Genomic DNA, 19651 nt, shown 5'->3' with positions numbered 1-19651 from the left:
AATGGCCTCCTGCATAGCCACCGGCGTCCGCGAGCCCAGGGCAGCGCCCAGAAACAGCACCATTGATGAATACGAGGAGATCTGCTGCCTCGGTATGGGCGCCTTCGGCGCCGTCTACAAGAAGGTGCGCCACCGCGCCACCGGCCAGATCGTCGCCATCAAGCGCCTCACCGACGCCGTCGGTTTCGTGGCCCAGATACCGCTCCTACGAGAGGCGGGCTTACTGAAGAAGAGCTGCCGCGACAACCCGTTCGTCGTCGGCTTGCTGAGCATCGCCCGCAACCCGGCCACCATGGACAGCTTCCTCGTGATGGAGTGTGTCGGCCCGAGCCTCTGCGACCTCCTCCGACAGCGCCACCACGCCGGGATGCCGCCGCTACCTGAGGCGACCGTGCGCGCTGTCATGTGGCAGCTGCTCACGGGGGCCAAGAAGATGCATGATGGCCACGTCGTCCATCGGGATATCAAGCCGGGAAATATCCTGGTCAGCGCCGACGGCACCATCGTAAAGATATGCGACTTCGGGCTCGCCATGGGCATGGACGTGCAGGAGCCGCCGTACGAGGCCACCGGCACGCTGTGGTACATGGCACCCGAAATGCTGCTGGGAAAGCCCGACTATGACGCCCGCGTTGACACTTGGTCACTCGGCTGCGTGATGGCGGAGCTGATCAAGGGGTCCCGTCTATTCGCGCACTCCGATGCAGCAAACCAGCTTGCCGGCATCTTTGAGGTGCTCGGCGTGCCAGATGAAACGGCATGGCCGTGGTTCTCGTCCACACCGTTCGCCACCCAGATCGTGCCGATACAGGGGCGCAACCTGCTACGCGAGTTCTTCCCCGAGACGAAGCTGTCCGAGGAAGGGTTCCAGGTACTCAGCGGCCTAGCTGCTCACGTGCAACCCCGAGAAGCGGCTCACCGCAGCTGCCGCGCTCAGGCACCCGTGGTTTGCCAAGATGAACGCGCCAGAACTGCCAAACAATGAATCGTCACCGGTGCTGCCTGCATCACTTTGAAGTATTTCTTGCACGGTCCATGATGGTCACCCATGCATGGTATTGCTTGGCCGTAGTAGCGATCAAGGATCAGACACCGGTGGTCTTCAGCACTAACAAATCTTCATTATGGAACTGTATCATTCTTTATTCTTCAGATCTATCAACAACAGATCGATCGGGGGCTATATATGGAGGAAATTGATAAAGGAACGGCGAAGAACTGGAACTAACTTAAGTCTCTAGGCAACGGAGGAAATTGACAGCGTCTAGTTGTTTTTTTTTAAATTTCTGCTAGGGGTGCTTACCCACACATTGTACTTAATGCTCTTGTGAACATCATCCTCAGTATATGATTTAATAATAAAAAGTGTGGCATCTGAATTGGTCTCACCAAAATCTGCAAGGTTGTACTGTTTAACTGCATTATAGACATGACTGTTGGGAGGCTCATGTTCTTTTGCATCAGCAGCTGCTCCAGAACAACCCTGATGGTTTTAAACCCATCGAGTACTTCATGGTCCATGCTTCAACTCATCTAAACCATCCAAGTTTTCATTGCTAGAACCATAGGATCGCGTAGGTCTTTCCTCTTGCCTTGTACTTCCCGTTGAACACATTCCACCCACTATGCAGCCCAAAACCATAGGCATGACTGCATGAGTTCCATACCAAAAGCTAGGAGGTGCATAGCTGTCTGCGTTGTACATTCCCACTCATGAGCCCAACAGATTGTGCAAACCCGTTAAGAATGTCCATGTTCAGAAGCAGTTGACGCCCATACAACAAACTAAGAAATCATGAAGCGGGTGCGTACATTTCACTTGAAAATGCAACTGAAGATAGAGTACAGTGCCCATAAAATAATACAAAACCTACCAGTACGTCAATTATAACACAAAAAATGTAGTGCTAGTTTATTTATCTTTCTTTCCAACATGCTGGTCATTAATTAGGTCTAGGCATACTACAAATCAAATCAAGGTATCCTTTGAGTTATCACAACACACAATACAGTTCATTTCACTAATAGATAAGAATTCAAAGCCTACGGTGAAGTTTAAAATTTACAAGCGGTTTTTCTAGTGACGGTTTTCTTAAAGAACTGCCAAATCAATTTCTAGTGGCGGTTCGATTTTCTTAAGGAACCATCAGTAAAAATATTTTTTATTCTGTTTTTTTAGTTTTTCAAATGGCCTCGTATGAAAAAAACATAAACATAAAATTGTAGATCTCTAAAAGTTATGAAATTTTGTAGTTGATAAATTTTCTATTTGAAATCATTTCGGCTTTCAAAAATTGCATCTAAATTTGTCAAATTTAAAATGTAAATTTTGAGGCTACCTCTCCAGTGTAAACATCAATATTACTTAACTGAATTTAATACTCCTCTTCTCTCATTGTGTCTTGGATATCATGTTGAAACCAAATCTTATGCAAGACTCGATTTCTTACTCTTTCTTCATTTAATTGTTTGCCACATCATCTTTTAGTCTATGTGGCAACTGAATTAATGCTATAGAAACTAAATAACGTGGAGGGATGGGACTGCTACAATGATCTGATGGTCATGCTTCTTTTATGAAGTTACTTTGTCTGGATGCATCCTTCATGATGGGTCTATGTGTCGCCTACGATTCTCTCCGGAACCACGCCTTCGGGTTTTGAGGCTAAATTCGTGAAACAGTCACGAATGATTTTCAGGCTCAACCACCAAACATCTGCATGTAGCATACTCCACAAGCGCCCCCCACATCCTTAGACACGTGTCTCACCGGTACTTAACTACATCGACAACATATCCGCTCTAACATGTCACCGCGTCTAGTAAAGTCTCTAGGTGCACTCGGCTTCTCTAGTCCCTCATTTAAGATCTAGCACTCATTCTTCACTGCTCTAAGTCCATCGGCACGAACCTATATGAGCTTTATCTTCATCTTTGTCGTAGCTTTCGGACTTCACACATGTACATCACAAGCTAAGAGAAGGAATCAACACCTTGATCATCCTCGCTGCAACTTTGGAAACATATTAACACCATTGTATTTGATGGAGCCAGGTCTTGCATGCAATATGTCCTTTGGTCTTTTGCTGAGGAGCAGCACATCTAGTGTTTTGTTGGGGCCAAACCAGTTATCGGGGCGAATTTTTGGGGTTTATTAGAGCCAGCTGACCCAAATAAAATTTATAAATCTTTTAGTAAAACACGTTACAGTTCAAGAAAATTTATATTATATAGTGAAGCTAACTCTGGTGACCCAGGTGAAAAAAATACTTTCTCTGTCTTAAATTAATTTTTTATAGCTCTTAGTTTTTATGTCATCTGCACTGGCTGAAGTAGTGTGAAGGGAAATTTTAGTCCATCTCAACGCTTACTTTAGTCACTATACTAAAGTTTAGTCCCTAAAATAAACTGTTTAGTTTCAGTGCCTAAACCAGACTAAAGAGCATTAATTTATATGAATGTTAATTGTATTATCCCTATTAATTAGTGGATTTTTGCTGCAAGAAGAAAGTGGAGACAAATAAGGTAAAATCCTACTTTAGTTCCTTTTAGTCACCCCTTGTTGACTAAAAAACTAAAGCTTAGTCATCCAATTTAGCCACCATGTTTACTCCTTTAGAGATTAAAATTAGCTAAACTTTAGTCACCCAAATCAAATGGGACCTAATTTTATATTTATAAAAAAACATCACCGTAGATTTTGAACTGTCAAGCGGATCCAACGGCCGGACACCTGCGCGTCGTATCTCACCAGTCCACCGTTCCCTTCGCTGAACAAGTCGAGCCCAAACACTCCCCTCCCCTCCTCTCCTCCTCCGCCCCCGCCTTCTGCTCATCCTCTACTCCTCTAGAAGCGACGACGGTGATGACGGTTTCGGGCACAGGCGCGGACGCGACCTTCCAACCTCCAGGCAGTCGCGCGCTCCCGGGAGGCCCATTTCCGACGACGAGGGCCCGGATCCCTGCGCCGCCACAGCATCCGTCGGCCGCGGTTGCGGGGAGCCTGCGGTTCCCTCCTCTCCAGGCATCCCGTCCTTCGCCGTGTTCTCTGGCGTCGGTCGCGGCCGTGGATCCCCACTGCCTCCGCCGCCACCCCCGAGGACTCCCCCAAGCAACCGACCTTCACCAAGCCCTTCGACAATGCTCCTGCGAGCCCTGATCCGGAGCCTCCGAGCCTCGATCCCTTCTCCTCAGCGCCGCCGCTGCCCCGCACGCTCCCGTTCTCCGGTGCCGGGCGCGGTGCCCCTCGGTCGCAGCAGCCTGCGCCTGATAACCGGTTCATCCGGCGCAGCGAGGCGGCGAAACAGGCTGCTCGCCGAGGCCGAGCGGCCCTCGGCTCCCAGCGCGCAGCAACCGAAGTTGTCGCGACAGGAAGCCGTGAAACGTTTCACGGTTGAACTCCTGGGCGGCGGGGGCCGCAGCGGCGAAGATGGCAGAGGTCGTGGTGGCGGGGGTCGCGGCTCCCGTGGCTGTGGCGCGGCCGCGCGGGCGGCGGCAGGTGGCCCGGGCGCGGGGACCGCGGGTCTGTTGATGTGGAAGACGACCGGGAAGCGATGTACTCGGGGGACAGCTTGGTGATAGGCTATAACAGCGTCCTCGGCGAGGACAAGGTGAAGATTATGGAGCACCATGGAGGCAACAGATAATGCGCTGCCACATTCAGGCTTTGTTCGTTTACACCAATCCCGCTCTGGATTAACATGGATTGGAATTAAATCCATGCCTCAATCCATGCCCCAAAATAATCCATGACTACTTAAATTTTTTTATTCGGTTAAACCCATCATGGAATATAACCCAAAGGTTTGGGGATTTTTTAAACTATGGAAGACATGGATTCTATCCATAGCCCATTAGGTATGGAACAAATCCATGAGATATTGCACAAGTTTACATTAGAATCCATGGATCAAAAGAATAACTAGCTTTGAAAGTCACATGGATTTGTTAATGGATTTAATCCCACCATGGGATTGGGTGTGAGATATGGATTCACTTAATCCATACCCGGATTAAATCCGTGGTGGGATTATATCCCATGTAACCGAACAAGGCCTCAATGGAGTATGCTTACCTCGAGGCTTGTCACGCAAACAACATGGTTGAATATTACTATAAGAGACCGTTTGTTGGATCCCTTTATTTCGATGAAATTAGAATTTATTTAATATAGCAGGTTATTTGGTTTAGAATTTAACATACCATCACTTTTTAAAGTCTAGGTATAAGTCTATCTTGAATTTATAGGATGAGAGGTGGTAATCGATTTTATTTATAACTAGACTATGTTTATACTATATAATTTATAACATGCTACTCGGCTCGCTCCCTTTAGTAGAAATGTAGCATATAAATATATCTCTCGTATGATCAATAATAGTATATGGCAACTAGATCTTCTGCAGTATTGCACCTTACAGTTAAGGTCATTGACGTGTGGGTCTAACCTGGTTTTAACCCCCATACGTCAGTGACTCAACTGCAGGGAATCTTTTTCCTAGTATACAAATATATTCTACATAAACTATATTAGTTTAATTTATATATGTCTAAATTACGGCTATTAGAATAGAATTCAATTTAAGGATCCAAATGAGACCTAAGACCAACTCCAGCAACACTCCCCATCTCACTCCGCATCCGCATTTTGCACGGTCTGAGGCACTATTGCGCTCTCCAGCAGGCTCCGCATCCGTCTCCGCAAAATAGACGCCGTGTCCCTACACTCCCCATTTTCACGCTTTCTCTCTCCTCTCCGCAGCTCTCTGCGTGCGCGCGCGGCTGCTCGCGGGCCCCAGGTGTCATAGACTGCATGCGGAGTGGGATGGGGAGTGTTGCTGGAAACGGAGACGGATACGGAGAGGAGAGAGAATGTGTTGGCCGCGCGTTTTAGGGATACGGAGAGGGAGTCTACTGGAGTTGGTCTAAGGTTAATAGACAAGAAAAATATATTGTTTATAAAGTGAAATTAAAAACGGAAAGTAAACATACGTGGGCTGATTGCCCCCACTGTTGCGTGAGCAACTGAGCATGCTTGGCGCGCGCGGTGGTGCTCGCTCGGGCCGGGCCGGGCAGGGCGGTGCAGGTGCACAGTTCGCGAGGTGGGTCGGGCGGCCGGCCAGTGGCGCTGTCGAGAGAAAGTTAGCGAGTCAAGGACCCCCTGGCCCGGCCTGCTGCCTTCTTAATTTCCCAAAAGCCGTGATGGTGATTGCGACGTGCCACTGCTCACTTGCTTCGTTAGCAGGATAATCACCCAGCATCAGCTTCTTCCTTTTTTTTTTGGAGTCACTGCTCACTGCTCACATGGACCAATGGACATCGTCGCTAGCTCCTTCCACCTGCAGCAGCCAAGAGAGAGAGAGAGGAAAGAGAATAAAAAAAGAAAACAGGAGCAAGCTTTGAGTTTTGGGGTCAGCTGAGCAGTTGACGAGACCGATTATCGGTCGCCTGGCCTCGGCTCGCGCATGGGCCACGGCCAGGGCATTTGGCATGGCACGTGAATTCTCTCGCTGCTCCGCGATTCTAGCTCCAAAGCGCCTCAAAGCAAGATCCCAGAGACAGAGAGCTGCCACCGCTATATAATTTGCTAGAGCGGATTCCATCGTGAGAGGCTAGCAGCTTAGCTACTAGGCGATCGAGCGTGCAGATGCAGTGCAAAGCATGAGTTAGAATTGCTTTTTAGCGGCTTTGGGAAGCAGGTAGATAGGGTTAACAAAGAAGCAAACCCCCAGAATTCTTCTTCTTGCTTTGAGGAATGTGACGTGTGTTGCACGCGCATGGAACAAAAATAGCTTGTTGTTGTATGCCATATGGCTGATCTTCCTCCCATCATGCATGCCTAGTACAGTAGCACTAGCTACTACCTAGGCGGGGAATGCATGCATGGGGACCCCACGACTGTGTGTACAACATTGGTCGCTGGGGACGGGAGTGAACAGAGTACACGCGCTCAGGTACGCACGGGCGAGAGAGATGGGCGCAATGCATGTGTGGCTGGCTGCTGCTTGCTGGGTGGCGCTGCCTCGGCCGGTCCCGGTGCGTGCGTGAAGACGACAAGCGTGAAAAGACGCAGGAGCGGAGGCGTGCATGCATGGCATGGCATCGCATCGCATCCCATCGATGATGGTGAACAATCGCACTCGCATGCATGCGTGCAAAGCAGCAGCGACGACGACGACGGACGCCGCCCGCTGTCCGACGGGGAGGGAAGAGGCCACGTCGACGTCGTGGCCAATTATCTATCGGTAGGTAAACGAGGGTAGTACCGCCGGAATTTTTTCCCCCAAAAAAAACCTCATGACGTCGACTTTTAATTGCCTCGGCTACCGCAAACCCTAACGACAAGAGTGAAGTGACGTCCGGCGTAAAGCTCAGCTTCAATTGCCAGTACCCAGCAGGCGGGCCCGGGGTAAAAAAACGGATAGAAGAAGCGCGAGCCCACCGCAAGTCCGCAGAGGAAACGCGCGGCAAACTGACAGTTGGCTGGAAGCGGGCCCAGGGGGAGGAAAGGCCCAACAGCCGGTCGCACCTGCCCCGTGGGTCCCGCTTCCCAGGGAGCTTTTGTTCCTTCCGCTGGAGCCATCCTCAGCCATGGCCGGCCAGCTTCTACGGTTACTGTTCTCCGGTTCCGTTTCGTTTGCACCGCCAAGCGCCAACTGTTTGTTACCAGGCTCCATTATTATCGTTTCCATCATTTTAGCTTTCCAGATTTTTTTTAAATAATGTTTTTTTTTCATTCTCGGCGTTGCCATTTTCTCTCGCTGCTGCTTCACGCCACGCACCTTTCCTTCCTCGCAAGCCCCAGCTCGTACCAGCTTTACATTACTGCCCATGTACTCATTAGTATTAAGCTAAGCAGCGGCTCGGATTTGAGCGGGCAGGCTGACAGCGGGGGGTGATTAGATTAGAGAACCCGAGCACGGAGACAGAGATGGGCACGCAGGGTGGGTGATAAAAGAGGAAGGGGGAACAGAGACAGAGAGAGATAGGCTCGATTTGCATCTCGCTTTCGCATTGCACACACCACCATACACCGCACTGCTGAGTGCAGATTGCTGACCTCTACTACACTCTACTCTACTCTACTCCTCCTAGTCCTTGTTCTGTACAAACCTGTTTTCGGCGTCTGGCTGTACCGCTAGCCTTAACCCCTAGAGCCAGACGGAGGAGGCCTGCGGAAGCGGGAGCGGAAGAGGAGGAGGAGAGTGTGTTCAGAATTTCAGAAGCAAAGTGCTGTCTTGCCATACCCCTACAGTGCTACTAGCCTGTGCTGCTGCAGAGAAGCCAATCGAGGCGGGGCACTCGTTCCTCCCCGTTACAAGGAGAGGAGGAAGATTTAGGGGCGGAGGAGGTCACAGACTCACAGGAAGGAAAGATGGACTCTTGATCCCCGTCGCGGTCGCGGCTGGTTTGTTGTGGGCAAGCCGAACCATTTTGCTGCTATAATACTCGAGCAGTCGATTCGCGGCTCCCGGGGCCAGAATCTTGCTCTGAGAGGCGGAATTTGTGCGGGATTTGAGCTTTCTTTCCTCCAACGAGGTGCCCTGAGGAAGGGAGGGAGCGCCAGTTCTCCCACTGCTGTAGTGCGTGGTTTCAGGGAGGTATGAGACAATGAGGGAAGAGAGCAACAAGAAGAGCAAGGTATTTGCTTGCTTGCTTTCCGTTCAGTATGGGATATGCCTCGTTGCTCCGTTTGCTGTGTTTTTTGGTTGATCGAGCCTTGTGGTTTTTTTTTGCTTTGTTCACATTCATGCGCAGCTCTCCTGGTCGAAATCCCTCGTGAGGAAGTGGTTCAACATCAAGACTAAGCCACATGATTTCCGTGCGGATTGCGCCGCCGCCCAAGGTAACGCTACACCGAGTAATGCTTGCTGAACGGAATTTTCGTCATCCTGCGCTTGACGTCTCTCGCATTACCAGATTGTCCGGTCTAGTTCTTAGGTTTCATACTTTCATTCAGAGACGGATACATTACCAGCGAACATGTCTCAATCCGACTCGGCTGCCTCTAGTCTTCGTTCCTGGTATTGGTCCTTAGAATGTCCCAATCAGACACCTTTTCGCCCAAGTGATACATACAGATGTTCGTCTGTTGCTGCTTGTAATTTTTGTATCTTTCTCGTCTCATGGCGTGTTTACCTGTCTAAGTTTTCGCTTTCATTTCCGAGACAGTAGCTCTGCTCAAACGGACTCAAACAACTGGCTTTTCCTTTGCATCTGCTGCATTTTTGTTTGTTTGGGCTAAATTTGCTTTATTAGCGATTCAGGGAGGGTCGGGCATGATGATGGCGAATGGAGGACCAGCTGCTCAGAGCGGGAGGCAGGCGCCGCCAAGAAAAGCAGAACTGGTCAGTTAAAGCATTTTTGGACCACGCTTCTCTCTCTTTCTCTGTCTTCAGGCATCAAAGATTGTAGCTACCTCCCCTTTATTTTGCCAGAGCTCCTCGTTTTGCTAAACTGATTCCATTGGTCGTTCAAATAGTCTTTATCTGTGTGTTTCTTACCGGTTCATCTGATTCTTCTTTGTTTCTGTTGTTCCTTAATGCCTTGTAGACCGACCGTCGAAGCGGAGTAGTATGGATCGAATCAGAGGAGGAAAAAACGACTTCGATGCGGCATGCCTCACAGAAGTTCAGAACTACAGGTGCTAGTAGTAGTATGGTAGTGTGCATCCCAGATTTTCAGTTTTGAAACCAGTGAGTTGTTTGTAATCATGGAACTTATTGCTTGTAGGTAGTTCTTGCAGCTTGACTTTACTGCGATGATCTGATGAAGATCTCTTTTGTTTCCCTTCTTTTGTAGAATCTTTGCCTCCACATGGAATGTAGGTGGTAAATCCCCACCGAGGGGATTGAATCTTGATGACTGGCTCCATTCTTCACCTTCAGCTGATATCTATGTGTTAGGGTGTGTGGTGCCCAAGGGCTTCCTAAAATTGGAACGATATTTGACTTTACCATATGCTCTTAAGTTATTCCCTTTTAACTTCGTTTTCTTGTTGTCAGATTTCAAGAAATTGTTCCTTTGAATGCTGGAAATGTTCTTGGCACAGAAGATAATCTCCCAGCGAAAAAATGGGTATCCCTTGTCAGGAGGACACTGAATAAGAATCCTGGTTCATGCTGTTATGGTGGCTATCGCACGCCATCTCCTGTCCCTGATCCAGTTGTAGAACAAAATGCTGATTTTGAGGGATCGTCGAGAAGGCTGGACAGTTTATCCTATTTGCATCGTCGGTCGTTCAACCTTAGCCGGAGTTTAAGAGTTGAAGGGGATCATATGCTACCACACCAAAGGTTGGATCGTAGGTTCAGTGTCTGTGACCCAGTTAGCTTGGGAGGCAGGCCAAGTGATTTTGATAGGAACTTCCCATTCATGGGATCACCGGATGATCATTGTATCGAGGAGGATACAAGCAATGAAGCATATTTTCCACCCTTCCCATATGGCTATGGTGCCTCCGCGCCTATGGAAGAAAATGATCATCAGACAAATACATCTAGGTATTTTCTTGTCGACATGTTCCATAAAAGTTTGCACAAGTGTGTTCTGGTATACAATTTTTATTTTTTGAATCATAGTGCCTATGGTGCTTTTTTTCTAACTTTCTATGTTCCTGAAAATGACTCCATAAATGTTGTATTTCTACTAGGTATTGTTTGGTTGCCAGCAAGCAAATGGTCGGTATATTTCTCACCGTTTGGGTGCGCAGCGAAATAAGAAATGATGTGAGAAACCTGAAAGTTTCTTGCGTGGGTAGAGGACTAATGGGTTATCTTGGAAATAAGGTACATGATGTACATTCTGCACGGTCTTCATTTTGTCCTGCTATGCATTTTGTTTACAATCTTTTTATCATAATTTCTAGAAAACAGTTTGTTGTTCTTAGATTGATCACCTCAGGCGTGGATGGATGGTTATCCGTTGTTGCTACAATATAGACTACTGAGCATGCTTTCATTTTTTTCTGCAGGGTTCTATATCCATAAGCATGTCTTTGCACCACACAACCTTTTGTTTTGTCTGCTGTCATCTGACCTCTGGTGAAAAGGAGGGAGATGAACTACGGAGAAACTCTGACGTTATGGAAATTCTAAGAAAGACTAGATTTCCACAGGTCCGTGGTGCTGCTGATGTCAAGTCACCAGAAACGATTCTTGAGCATGAGTACGCATCGATGCTCTTTTTATTTTCCTGAGGCAATGCTCCTATGCGTAGCCATGTAGTAGCAACTGAGAAGTGGCACTAATTGGATGTTCCTTTTCCTAACTGCAGCCGTATCATTTGGCTTGGGGATTTGAATTATCGGATTGCCCTATCGTACTGCTCAGCTAAAGCTCTTGTCGAAATGCATAACTGGAAGCAACTTTTAGAGAAAGATCAGGTAGTTTGCTATACTGCTCTATTGCACTACATCTTTTCTACTCAGTGTGGCTGTGCGAGGACCATGTTTGAAATTACCTGTTTTAAACAGCTTCGGATAGAACGAAGATGCGGGCGTGTTTTCCATGGTTGGAAAGAAGGCAGGATTTATTTTCCTCCGACATATAAGTACTCATTCAACTCGGATCGTTATTCTGGTGTGCGGCCCAAAGAAAAGCGGAGAACACCCGCTTGGTAATCTCTTCCTGCCCTGTTGTTATCCACAAGAACTGCACCCTCCATCGAGTTACTCCGAAGGAATTCCCTGACGCGCCGTTTGTTTTTATCTTATTGAAGGTGCGATCGCATTCTGTGGTACGGTAATGGCCTCTCGCAGCTGTCCTACGTTCGCGGAGAGTCTCGCTTCTCTGACCACAGACCAGTCTACAGTATTTTCATGGCTGAGGTTGAGAGTGCCCGCCACAGAAGAAGGAACATGGGCTATTCCAGCTCTAGAATCGAGGTGGAAGAGCTTTTGCCGTATCCATACAGCTCCGGAGAAATGAAGTTCTACTGGTTTGGCTGACATAGGGCATATGGCTGGAGCTTGTTTTCTACTTCAACTTAGGTAGTAGACGTGGTCGACAATTCTGCTTGCCTTTTTTTTACATGTATGCCTTGTATTTACACAGCTGCGTTGATGACACAGGTTGCCGGGTCCTTGATGAACAAACAATACCTTGGGCCATAGACTGCATGGTCACTAGCTTGATCAGATGTAAGCCTGGTTATTTTTCTCATCTGGCTTTCACAGCTTCCAGTCAGATGGTTGAGAAGCGCAATGCACAAAACTGACATAAAAGGTAACCACTTTGTTGGCCGGTGATTTGTTGCAGAAATCTAGGAACTCCTCAGTTGGCCTAAGAACGTGTCCTTTGCTGGTTGACCTGCTTTTGCATTGCAGGATAGCCGGGCAGTTTTGCAACTAACCGTTTGCCTTTTGGACAGCCGTGTTGAAACAAGGATCGGCCCGCATCTGTACATGTCATTAACCACACAGCTCAGAAAAAAAAAACCCTTCTCGTCCCCAATTTGGTTCTCTTTTTTTAGGAGAGTTAGTAAACATACATATTTTTTCTTTCTTTGTTTCTCCCTTTGCATTTGGGAAATCTTTTTAGAATGAGATTTTGGAGTGTATCAGCATGAGGTGTAAAATCATTGTGAATCGGTAAAAGGCTGGAATGATGCTTGAACCGAACTGATCCGTGATCATGATCTCCATTGCTGATGAGGGAACAGTGGTGATGGATTGATGTGACTTGGGAGGTTTGCAAAGGTGTAATCATGTGTATAATAACCCTTTTATTTGTTTTTTTCCTCTGTCCCTGTGGTGTAGTGCCTGAGAAGCGAAATGATGCCTGCGTTTGCTGTGCTCATTGCTGTTAAACCTTTTTTTTCTAATTGTAACAGGTCAGAGCCTTGCTTCCTGGCTGGAAAGCATGGCATTATTCTTGTTATCAGCTTGCTTGCTTGTCCTCTACATCAGACAAGCTGTCTGCGTATTCATGTGGCCAAGTGTCGGTTAGTCTCTTGTGATCTCCCTTGCTGGTGGATTCCTGGGAGACAATTCGGTGACTTCTTGTTGTGATGCCAAGGTCATTCACTCCTCCTCACCTGCCATCTAGAGGCGACCTGCACTGATGTGATTGTGAATTTAAGATCGGTGCCTTTGACTTCTGACCGGATGTTGTGCTTGCTGATGTCCCGTTTACTGGAATCCCAGGAGAGTAGCTTGATAAGCTGTCGAAATTAAAGGCAGTAAAAGGGGATGAGACGGGGATCTCATCTCATAGATGCTTGCTGCTGCTGCGCAAGAAGCACGGACAGTGAAAGATAAAGGCGGTAAAAGGGAAAGGGAAGTGTAAATGTAGCCCGAGCCCGGTCCGGTGCATGTGATGTGAAGGATATTTGCATGTTCATGCTTTTGACCGTTATTAAGCGTGAACAACGTATCTCTCTCTCCTGACGCATGCATGGTGCATGGATAGAGAGGCCATCAGGTGGTGATGACTGATAAGTGATGACCAAGAAGGTCGTACGTGTCGCCGGCCTGTGACCAGGTGTGTGCCTACCTATGACGTACGGGATGAAGAGTACCCAGTAGAGGGAGAGCAAAGCGTATACGGTATACGTATGTGTATACGGTATGGATGTGCTAGCAACGAACGACTGCGCGCGCTAGCTGCCCCCCATAGGGGTGGATATCGAGCCAGCTCGGCTCGGCTCGACCGAGCTCGAGCTGGCTCGTTAAGGAAACGAGCTGGCTCGGCTCGGCTCGTTAAGCAACCGAGCCAGAGAACCAGCTCGGCTCGGCTCGTTTGCGAGCTCAAGCTGGCTCGTTTAGCTCGCGAGCCAGAACAAAAAATAGTATACATGTATATATACAACAATATAATCAATTACTAGTTAATTTTATACTAATTTAACACTAGAAAAGACTAACAATACTTATAATTTTATATATCACATCATTTAAACCCTAAACTAATATAGTTCATCACTTATTAATTCATCAAATACAAGTATATGTTTTGTTTTACAGATAAATGCTAGCTCATTCGAGCTAGCGAGCTGGCTCGAGCTCGTGTCGAGCTGGCTCGTTAACGAACCGAGCTGAGATGTTAGCTCAGCTCGTGATAAAATTGAAACGAGCCGAGTCGAGTCGAGCCGAGCTGGCCACGAGTCGAGCGAGCTCACGAGCCACGAGTATTTTGCCCAGCCCTACCCCCAGTGCATGGCTGCAGCACGTAAAGGAAAAAGCGGGAAAGAGCCCCAGCGCCCCCAATGCGGGCGGCAATACCCCATGGGCCCGATCAGTCGGTACGCCGCACGGCCCACGTACTGACCGCGCGCAGCTCTTGTTGGTACTGCATTGCGATCCGTGCCGTGCCGTGCCGAGCACGGGGCGCCGGCTGGGCGGGGACATTTGCGGTACAATGACGTCCAGAGAACTGGAACTGCAGAATGCAGATGCTCCGCAAGCCTGCAGTACCCGCCTGCCTCGCTCCTAGTGATGAGCATCAAGCGTGTAGTGGTACCATGTACAGTACAAGTGCAACGGTGCAAGCGAGCATACAGCAGTCCAGGCGGCGGACGGAACAGCATGGAACCAGACGCGACGCGACACACCACGTATTGCTACAGTGCAAGGCCGTTGTGTGCTAGTGCTAGCAGCCTAGCACTGACAATGTACTGCGCTGCACACACTCAGACACTCTCCGATCCGCTGAGCCATGATTGCAGCATGCACCGCGAGTAGAGCTGGAAATGTGGGCCGGGCTTTTTGGGCCAGCACGAGCACGGCCCGAAAATAAGAGCCCAAAGCACGGGCCGACACGAAATAATATGGTCCGGGCTAGCACGGTCCGAAGGCGGGTCTGGGTCAGGCCTCAAATTCCGACCCGTCGGGCCCCCGGCACGGCCCGCATAGATGGTCCGGGCTTGGGCCGGCACGACCCAATTAAGTCCAATCTGTTTAATTTCTTTAATTTAGTAAGATATCGACTTTATATTGTTGTTATATTTGGAGTTTATGTGGTTAAATGATGTTAGAATTGTTTAATATCTTTAATTTAGTAAGCTATAAACTTTATATGGTTATAAAATTTTAATTTTATGTGGTCAAATATACATGTCGGGTTTGGGCCGGCACGGCCCAATGAAGACACGACGTGGTTTAGGGTCGGGCTGGGCCACTGTTTTTACATTTTGGGCTGGCACGACACGACCCAAAAATTATTTGGGCTTTCCTGGCTCGAACCCGTTTGGCACGAAGCACGATGGGTTTGGGCCGGACTGGTCCGACCCGACCCAATTCCCAACACTACACGCGAGCATGCCGGGGCGACCATTATTCACGGAAAGCTCGCGTCTGTCCAATGGACCGTAAGCCCAGCGCGCGCGTCGCTCTTATTGCATGTTATAAGTTCTCTATACTAGACTTAAAAAACTAGTTCATACAACTTAATATATCTAAATCTTGTATCATATTCCGCTATCTCCACTCCATCATACTCTATATCTCAATTCTTATATCACTTCATATTTCAAACTCATGAAGGCAAACAGTGTTATAAACACTCGTATGCACGACATTGCTGGAGTTAGCCATAGAACCTCTAAACACGTGGCTCATTTGTATGGGTTGTATGAGTTCAACTGTATCAAGATTTAGAGACGTTACTTCGTCAAGATATGTCTCTTGTGTTTTTTACACTTATATCTTAATATACATATCAATTGTGGGTTGTACATGCCCTTATGCTCACGTCGTGTACACTGAAGTTAGTGTGAGTAGACTAGTATCATGTCCGTGTGTTGCAACACCACACAATCACATTTAATAACCATAAAAAATAAATTTAATATCAGACTAAATATATGGTCCACATATCATATATTAAATCGATAAGGACAAATTTCACATCTTATCTGTAGCCAATAGGCCGAAATGTATAGGTTGACCTATGTTTTATAGGTCTCACTCGTCTTACTTCAACTAACGAGGTGGTATTATACCTTTCTATCGTATTCAGTGTCGAGCGTGGGTGATTTCTAAAGACCCATATATAATGTAAAGACTCGTTGTTAAGCGGGAAACGACAAAGAAAAACAGACCTACGTGATCACATATGACGCATGACACACCATGAAACTGGTGCCATAGTAGAAATTTAGACACTTTTATATTTAATTTAATATAGAAATTATTCATAAAAAACTAATGATTAAGAGTATATGATATATATCTATACTACTCTGTTAAGAACCTAATGTGGGCACCAGGTGCTACCACCGCTTCACCTTCCGCGCTGACATTCTAGACCCGTCCCATGCTACTATATATAAGAACCTAATGTGGACGCCAAATACTACTCTATAAAGAATCTAATATGTGCACATGGTGATACCACTGCTTTGTCTTTCATGCTGACAACTCTGAGCCCGCCCCACGCGCCCTGGCGCGGGAGAGTGGTTCTCCAGTCCCATACGCCTCGCCTCGACACCATGCCCTATGGGCCCCATGCCTAGAGCCCGAGCATCCATCTATTGTGTATGCCAGCACCCGATCCTGCCCCCTGCTTCAGAAATTTAGGGCTAACCACCAAACCACACGTACTTTAGTGTTTGTAAATAAACAATAATTATATTTTGATAAATATCTCAATATCTATTTATATGATATATTACAATTGTAGCAAAGCAACAACAACTGGCTAGTATTAATATATTGAGAGCACCTAGAGGGGGGTGAATAGGTGATCCTGTAACACTTCGAAACTTAAGCCACAAAACTTGGTTAATTGTTAGCACAAAAAATTGTCAAGTGGCTAGAGAGGAATCCTCAACAAAACACAATAACCAACAAAGATCAATCACAGAGATGGCACGGTGGTTATCCCGTGGTTCGGCCAAGACCAATGCTTGCCTACTCCACGTTGTGGCGTCCCAACGGACGAGGGCTGCAATCAACCCCTCTCAAGCGGTCCAAAGACCCACTTGAATACCACGGTGTTTTGTTTGCTTTACTCAATCCCGTTTGCGAGGAATCTCCACAAATTGGAGCCTCTCGCCCTTACACTTAAAGTTCACAAAGAAGCACGGAGCAAGGGAGGGATTAGCAACGCACTCAAGACAAGAAATCACAGCAACACCACGCACACAAGTCGCAATGAGAGCTCACAACACAACTCAATGAGTTCACCACTCAACTAGAGCTCTAATCGCTATCGCAAAGAATCAAAGGCGCGGAATTGATGTCTTGGTGCTTAGGAATGCTTAGGAGATGCTTGGTGTGCTCCTCCATGCGCCTAGGGGTCCCTTTTATAGCCCCAAGGCAGCTAGGAGCCGTTGAGAGCAATCTAGGAAGGCTGATCTTGCCTTCTGTCGACTGGCGCACCGGACAGTCCGGTGCACACCGGACACTGTCCGGTGCCCGATTTCCTTCCATAAATGGCGCAGTCGACCGTTGGCAGCCAGAGAGCCGTTGGCGCACCGGACATGTCTGGTGCACACCAGACAGACCGGTGCCTCCTTCTAGCCGTTGGCTCGGCCACGTGTCCCGCGCAGATCGCGCGGCCGACCGTTGGCCCTGCCGACCGTTGGCTCACCGGACAGTTCGGTGCACACCGGACAGTCCGGTGAATTATAGTCGTACGTCGCCGATGAATTCCCGAGAGCGACGAGTTCGCCTATGAACGGCCCACCGGACAGTCCGGTGAATTATAGTCGTACACCGCCGTCAAAGTCCCGAGAACAGCCTTTTCCCACGAGCCAGCCTGGCGCACCGGACACTGTCCGGTGCACCACCGGACAGTCCGGTGCTCCAGACTGAGCAAAGTCTTGGCTGCTCGAGCCAAGGCTTTTCCAATTGGTCTTTTCCTGTTTCCAGCGCTTAGACACAATACATTAGTCTCTAAAACAATGTACTAAGTCTGAGAAACATACATTTATCCTTGATTTGTACTTTGTCCACCATTTTACACTTAGGCACTTGTGTTGGACACTAAACCACCAAAATACTTAGAAATGGCCCAAGGGCACATTTCCCTTTCAATCTCCCCCTTTTTGGTGATTTATGCCAACACAACATAAAGCAAGTAGAACAAGTACAAAATCACTTCAAATAAGAACTCAAATTATTTTGATTCAAATTTGACATATATGGATCACTCTATGCCACCACTTGGTTTGTTTTTGCAAATCAAACTCAAATTCCTATCTCTAAGTCAAAACCACTTGTAGAGACATGAAGAGAGGTTTCCCAAAGAAATTTGATCAAGGATTCCAAAAACTCCCCCTTTTTCCCATAATCAACACTTCTCCCCACAAGAGGCCAACTTTTGACATAAGAGACAATAAAAGAGTTTTGACAAACCAAAAGCTCTAATCTACTATTTTCAAAATTTCTCAAGTGGTAGCTGATCCATCTATTGCTTTGGCCTTTATTTTCTCCCCCTTTGGCATCAAGCACCAAAACGGGATCAATCTTGGCCCTTTAACCCCATTGTCTCACCAAAATCATCAAATGAGAACACAAAGGCAATAAGAGTATAAAGATGAACTTGGAAAAGTTACTCTTTTCATCGGAGTGCAGTGGAAGTTTTGCATGGTCCAAGTCCACCTTTTCCCTTTCAATCCTCCTTTGAGGCTAAAACAACCAAACTCAAGTACATGGTTAGTCTCAAAGGGTCAAGTTGTAGCACAGCTCCCCCTAAATATGTGCATCACTTGCAAAAAGGACTTCTGAGGTCCAGGGAGTGTTTGTACAACTTGAGCACCACAATAAGCAACAAAATGCAGAATGAACATGATCAAAGGCATAAACACATGTATGCTATAATTCAATCCAAGTTCCGCGAATCTAGGACATTTAGCTCACTACGCAGCCTGCAAAAGGTCTTTTCATCTAAAGGCTTAGTGAAGATATCAGCTAGCTGGTTCTCGGTGCTAACATGAAACACTTCGATATCTCCCTTTTGCTGGTGGTCTCTCAAAAAGTGATGTCGGATGTCAATGTGCTTTGTGCGGCTGTGCTCAACAGGATTTTCCGCTATTCGGATAGCACTCTCATTATCACATAGGAGTGGGACTTTGCTCAGATTGTAGCCAAAGTCCCGGAGGGTTTGCCTCATCCAAAGTAGTTGCGCGCAACACTGTCCTGCGGCAACGTACTCGGCCTCAGCGGTGGATAGGGCAATGGAAGTCTGTTTCTTAGAATTCCATGACACCAGGGACCTTCCTAAGAATTGGCACGTCCCCGATGTACTCTTCCTATCGACCTTACATCCAGCATAGTCAGAATCTGAGTACCCAATCAAGTCAAAGTTAGACCCCTTTGGATACCAGATCCCGAAACAAGGCGTAGCGACTAAATATCGAAGAATTCGCTTCACAGCCACTAAGTGGCACTCCTTAGGATCAGATTGAAATCTAGCACACATGCATACGCTAAGCATAATATCCGGTCTACTAGCACATAAATAAAGCAAAGAACCTATCATGGACCGGTATGCTTTTTGATCAACGGACTTACCTCCTTTGTTGAGGTCGGTGTGTCCGTCAGTTCCCATCGGCGTCTTTGCGGGCTTGGCATCCTTCATCCTAAACCGCTTTAGCAAGTCTTGTGTGTACTTCGTTTGGGAGATGAAAGTGACGTCCTTGAGTTGCTTCACTTGGAACCCAAGGAAGTAGTTCAACTCGCCCATCATCGACATCTCGAATTTCTGCG

The 19651-nt window shown here is 47.5% G+C and overlaps 2 protein-coding genes across 6 annotated transcripts; both read left to right on the top strand.

Moving 5' to 3' along the window:
• Position 1: 1 nt before the first annotated feature.
• LOC103627970 (cyclin-dependent kinase C-1) lies at positions 2-4933 on the top strand. The gene is given in 7 exon segments (XM_020537673.2): positions 2-871; positions 3698-3841; positions 3844-4096; positions 4099-4319; positions 4321-4473; positions 4476-4627; positions 4629-4933. Coding segments are annotated over 7 exon segments (1917 nt in total). The 3' UTR covers positions 4753-4933.
• A 2945-nt stretch (positions 4934-7878) lies between these two features.
• Positions 7879-12878, top strand: LOC103625816 (type I inositol polyphosphate 5-phosphatase 4). Of its 5 annotated transcripts, none has more exons than XR_552545.3 (13): positions 7904-8640; positions 8758-8845; positions 9267-9347; positions 9553-9643; positions 9802-9906; positions 10005-10502; positions 10652-10787; positions 10973-11166; positions 11275-11383; positions 11474-11616; positions 11719-11989; positions 12071-12224; positions 12370-12878. XR_552545.3 is itself a non-coding variant. In XM_008646216.3 (12 exons), exons 1-11 carry the CDS (start codon positions 8611-8613, stop codon positions 11945-11947), a joined length of 1704 nt encoding a protein of 567 aa, XP_008644438.1. In that variant the 5' UTR covers positions 7879-8610; the 3' UTR covers positions 11948-11989; positions 12071-12878. The 5 variants fall into 5 exon arrangements, 1 of the variants encoding a protein (XP_008644438.1); XR_552544.3 differs by having other exon boundaries at positions 12326-12878; XR_004849334.1 differs by having other exon boundaries at positions 7909-8640; positions 9259-9347; positions 12326-12878.
• The last annotated feature ends 6773 nt before the right edge of the window (positions 12879-19651 follow it).

The sequence above is a fragment of the Zea mays genome, chromosome 5 (genome assembly GCF_902167145.1).
Source record: "Zea mays cultivar B73 chromosome 5, Zm-B73-REFERENCE-NAM-5.0, whole genome shotgun sequence".
NCBI classification, from domain to species: domain Eukaryota; kingdom Viridiplantae; phylum Streptophyta; class Magnoliopsida; order Poales; family Poaceae; genus Zea; species Zea mays.
Note: the sequence above shows the minus strand (reverse complement) of the source record. Positions and strands in the feature narration are given on the sequence as shown.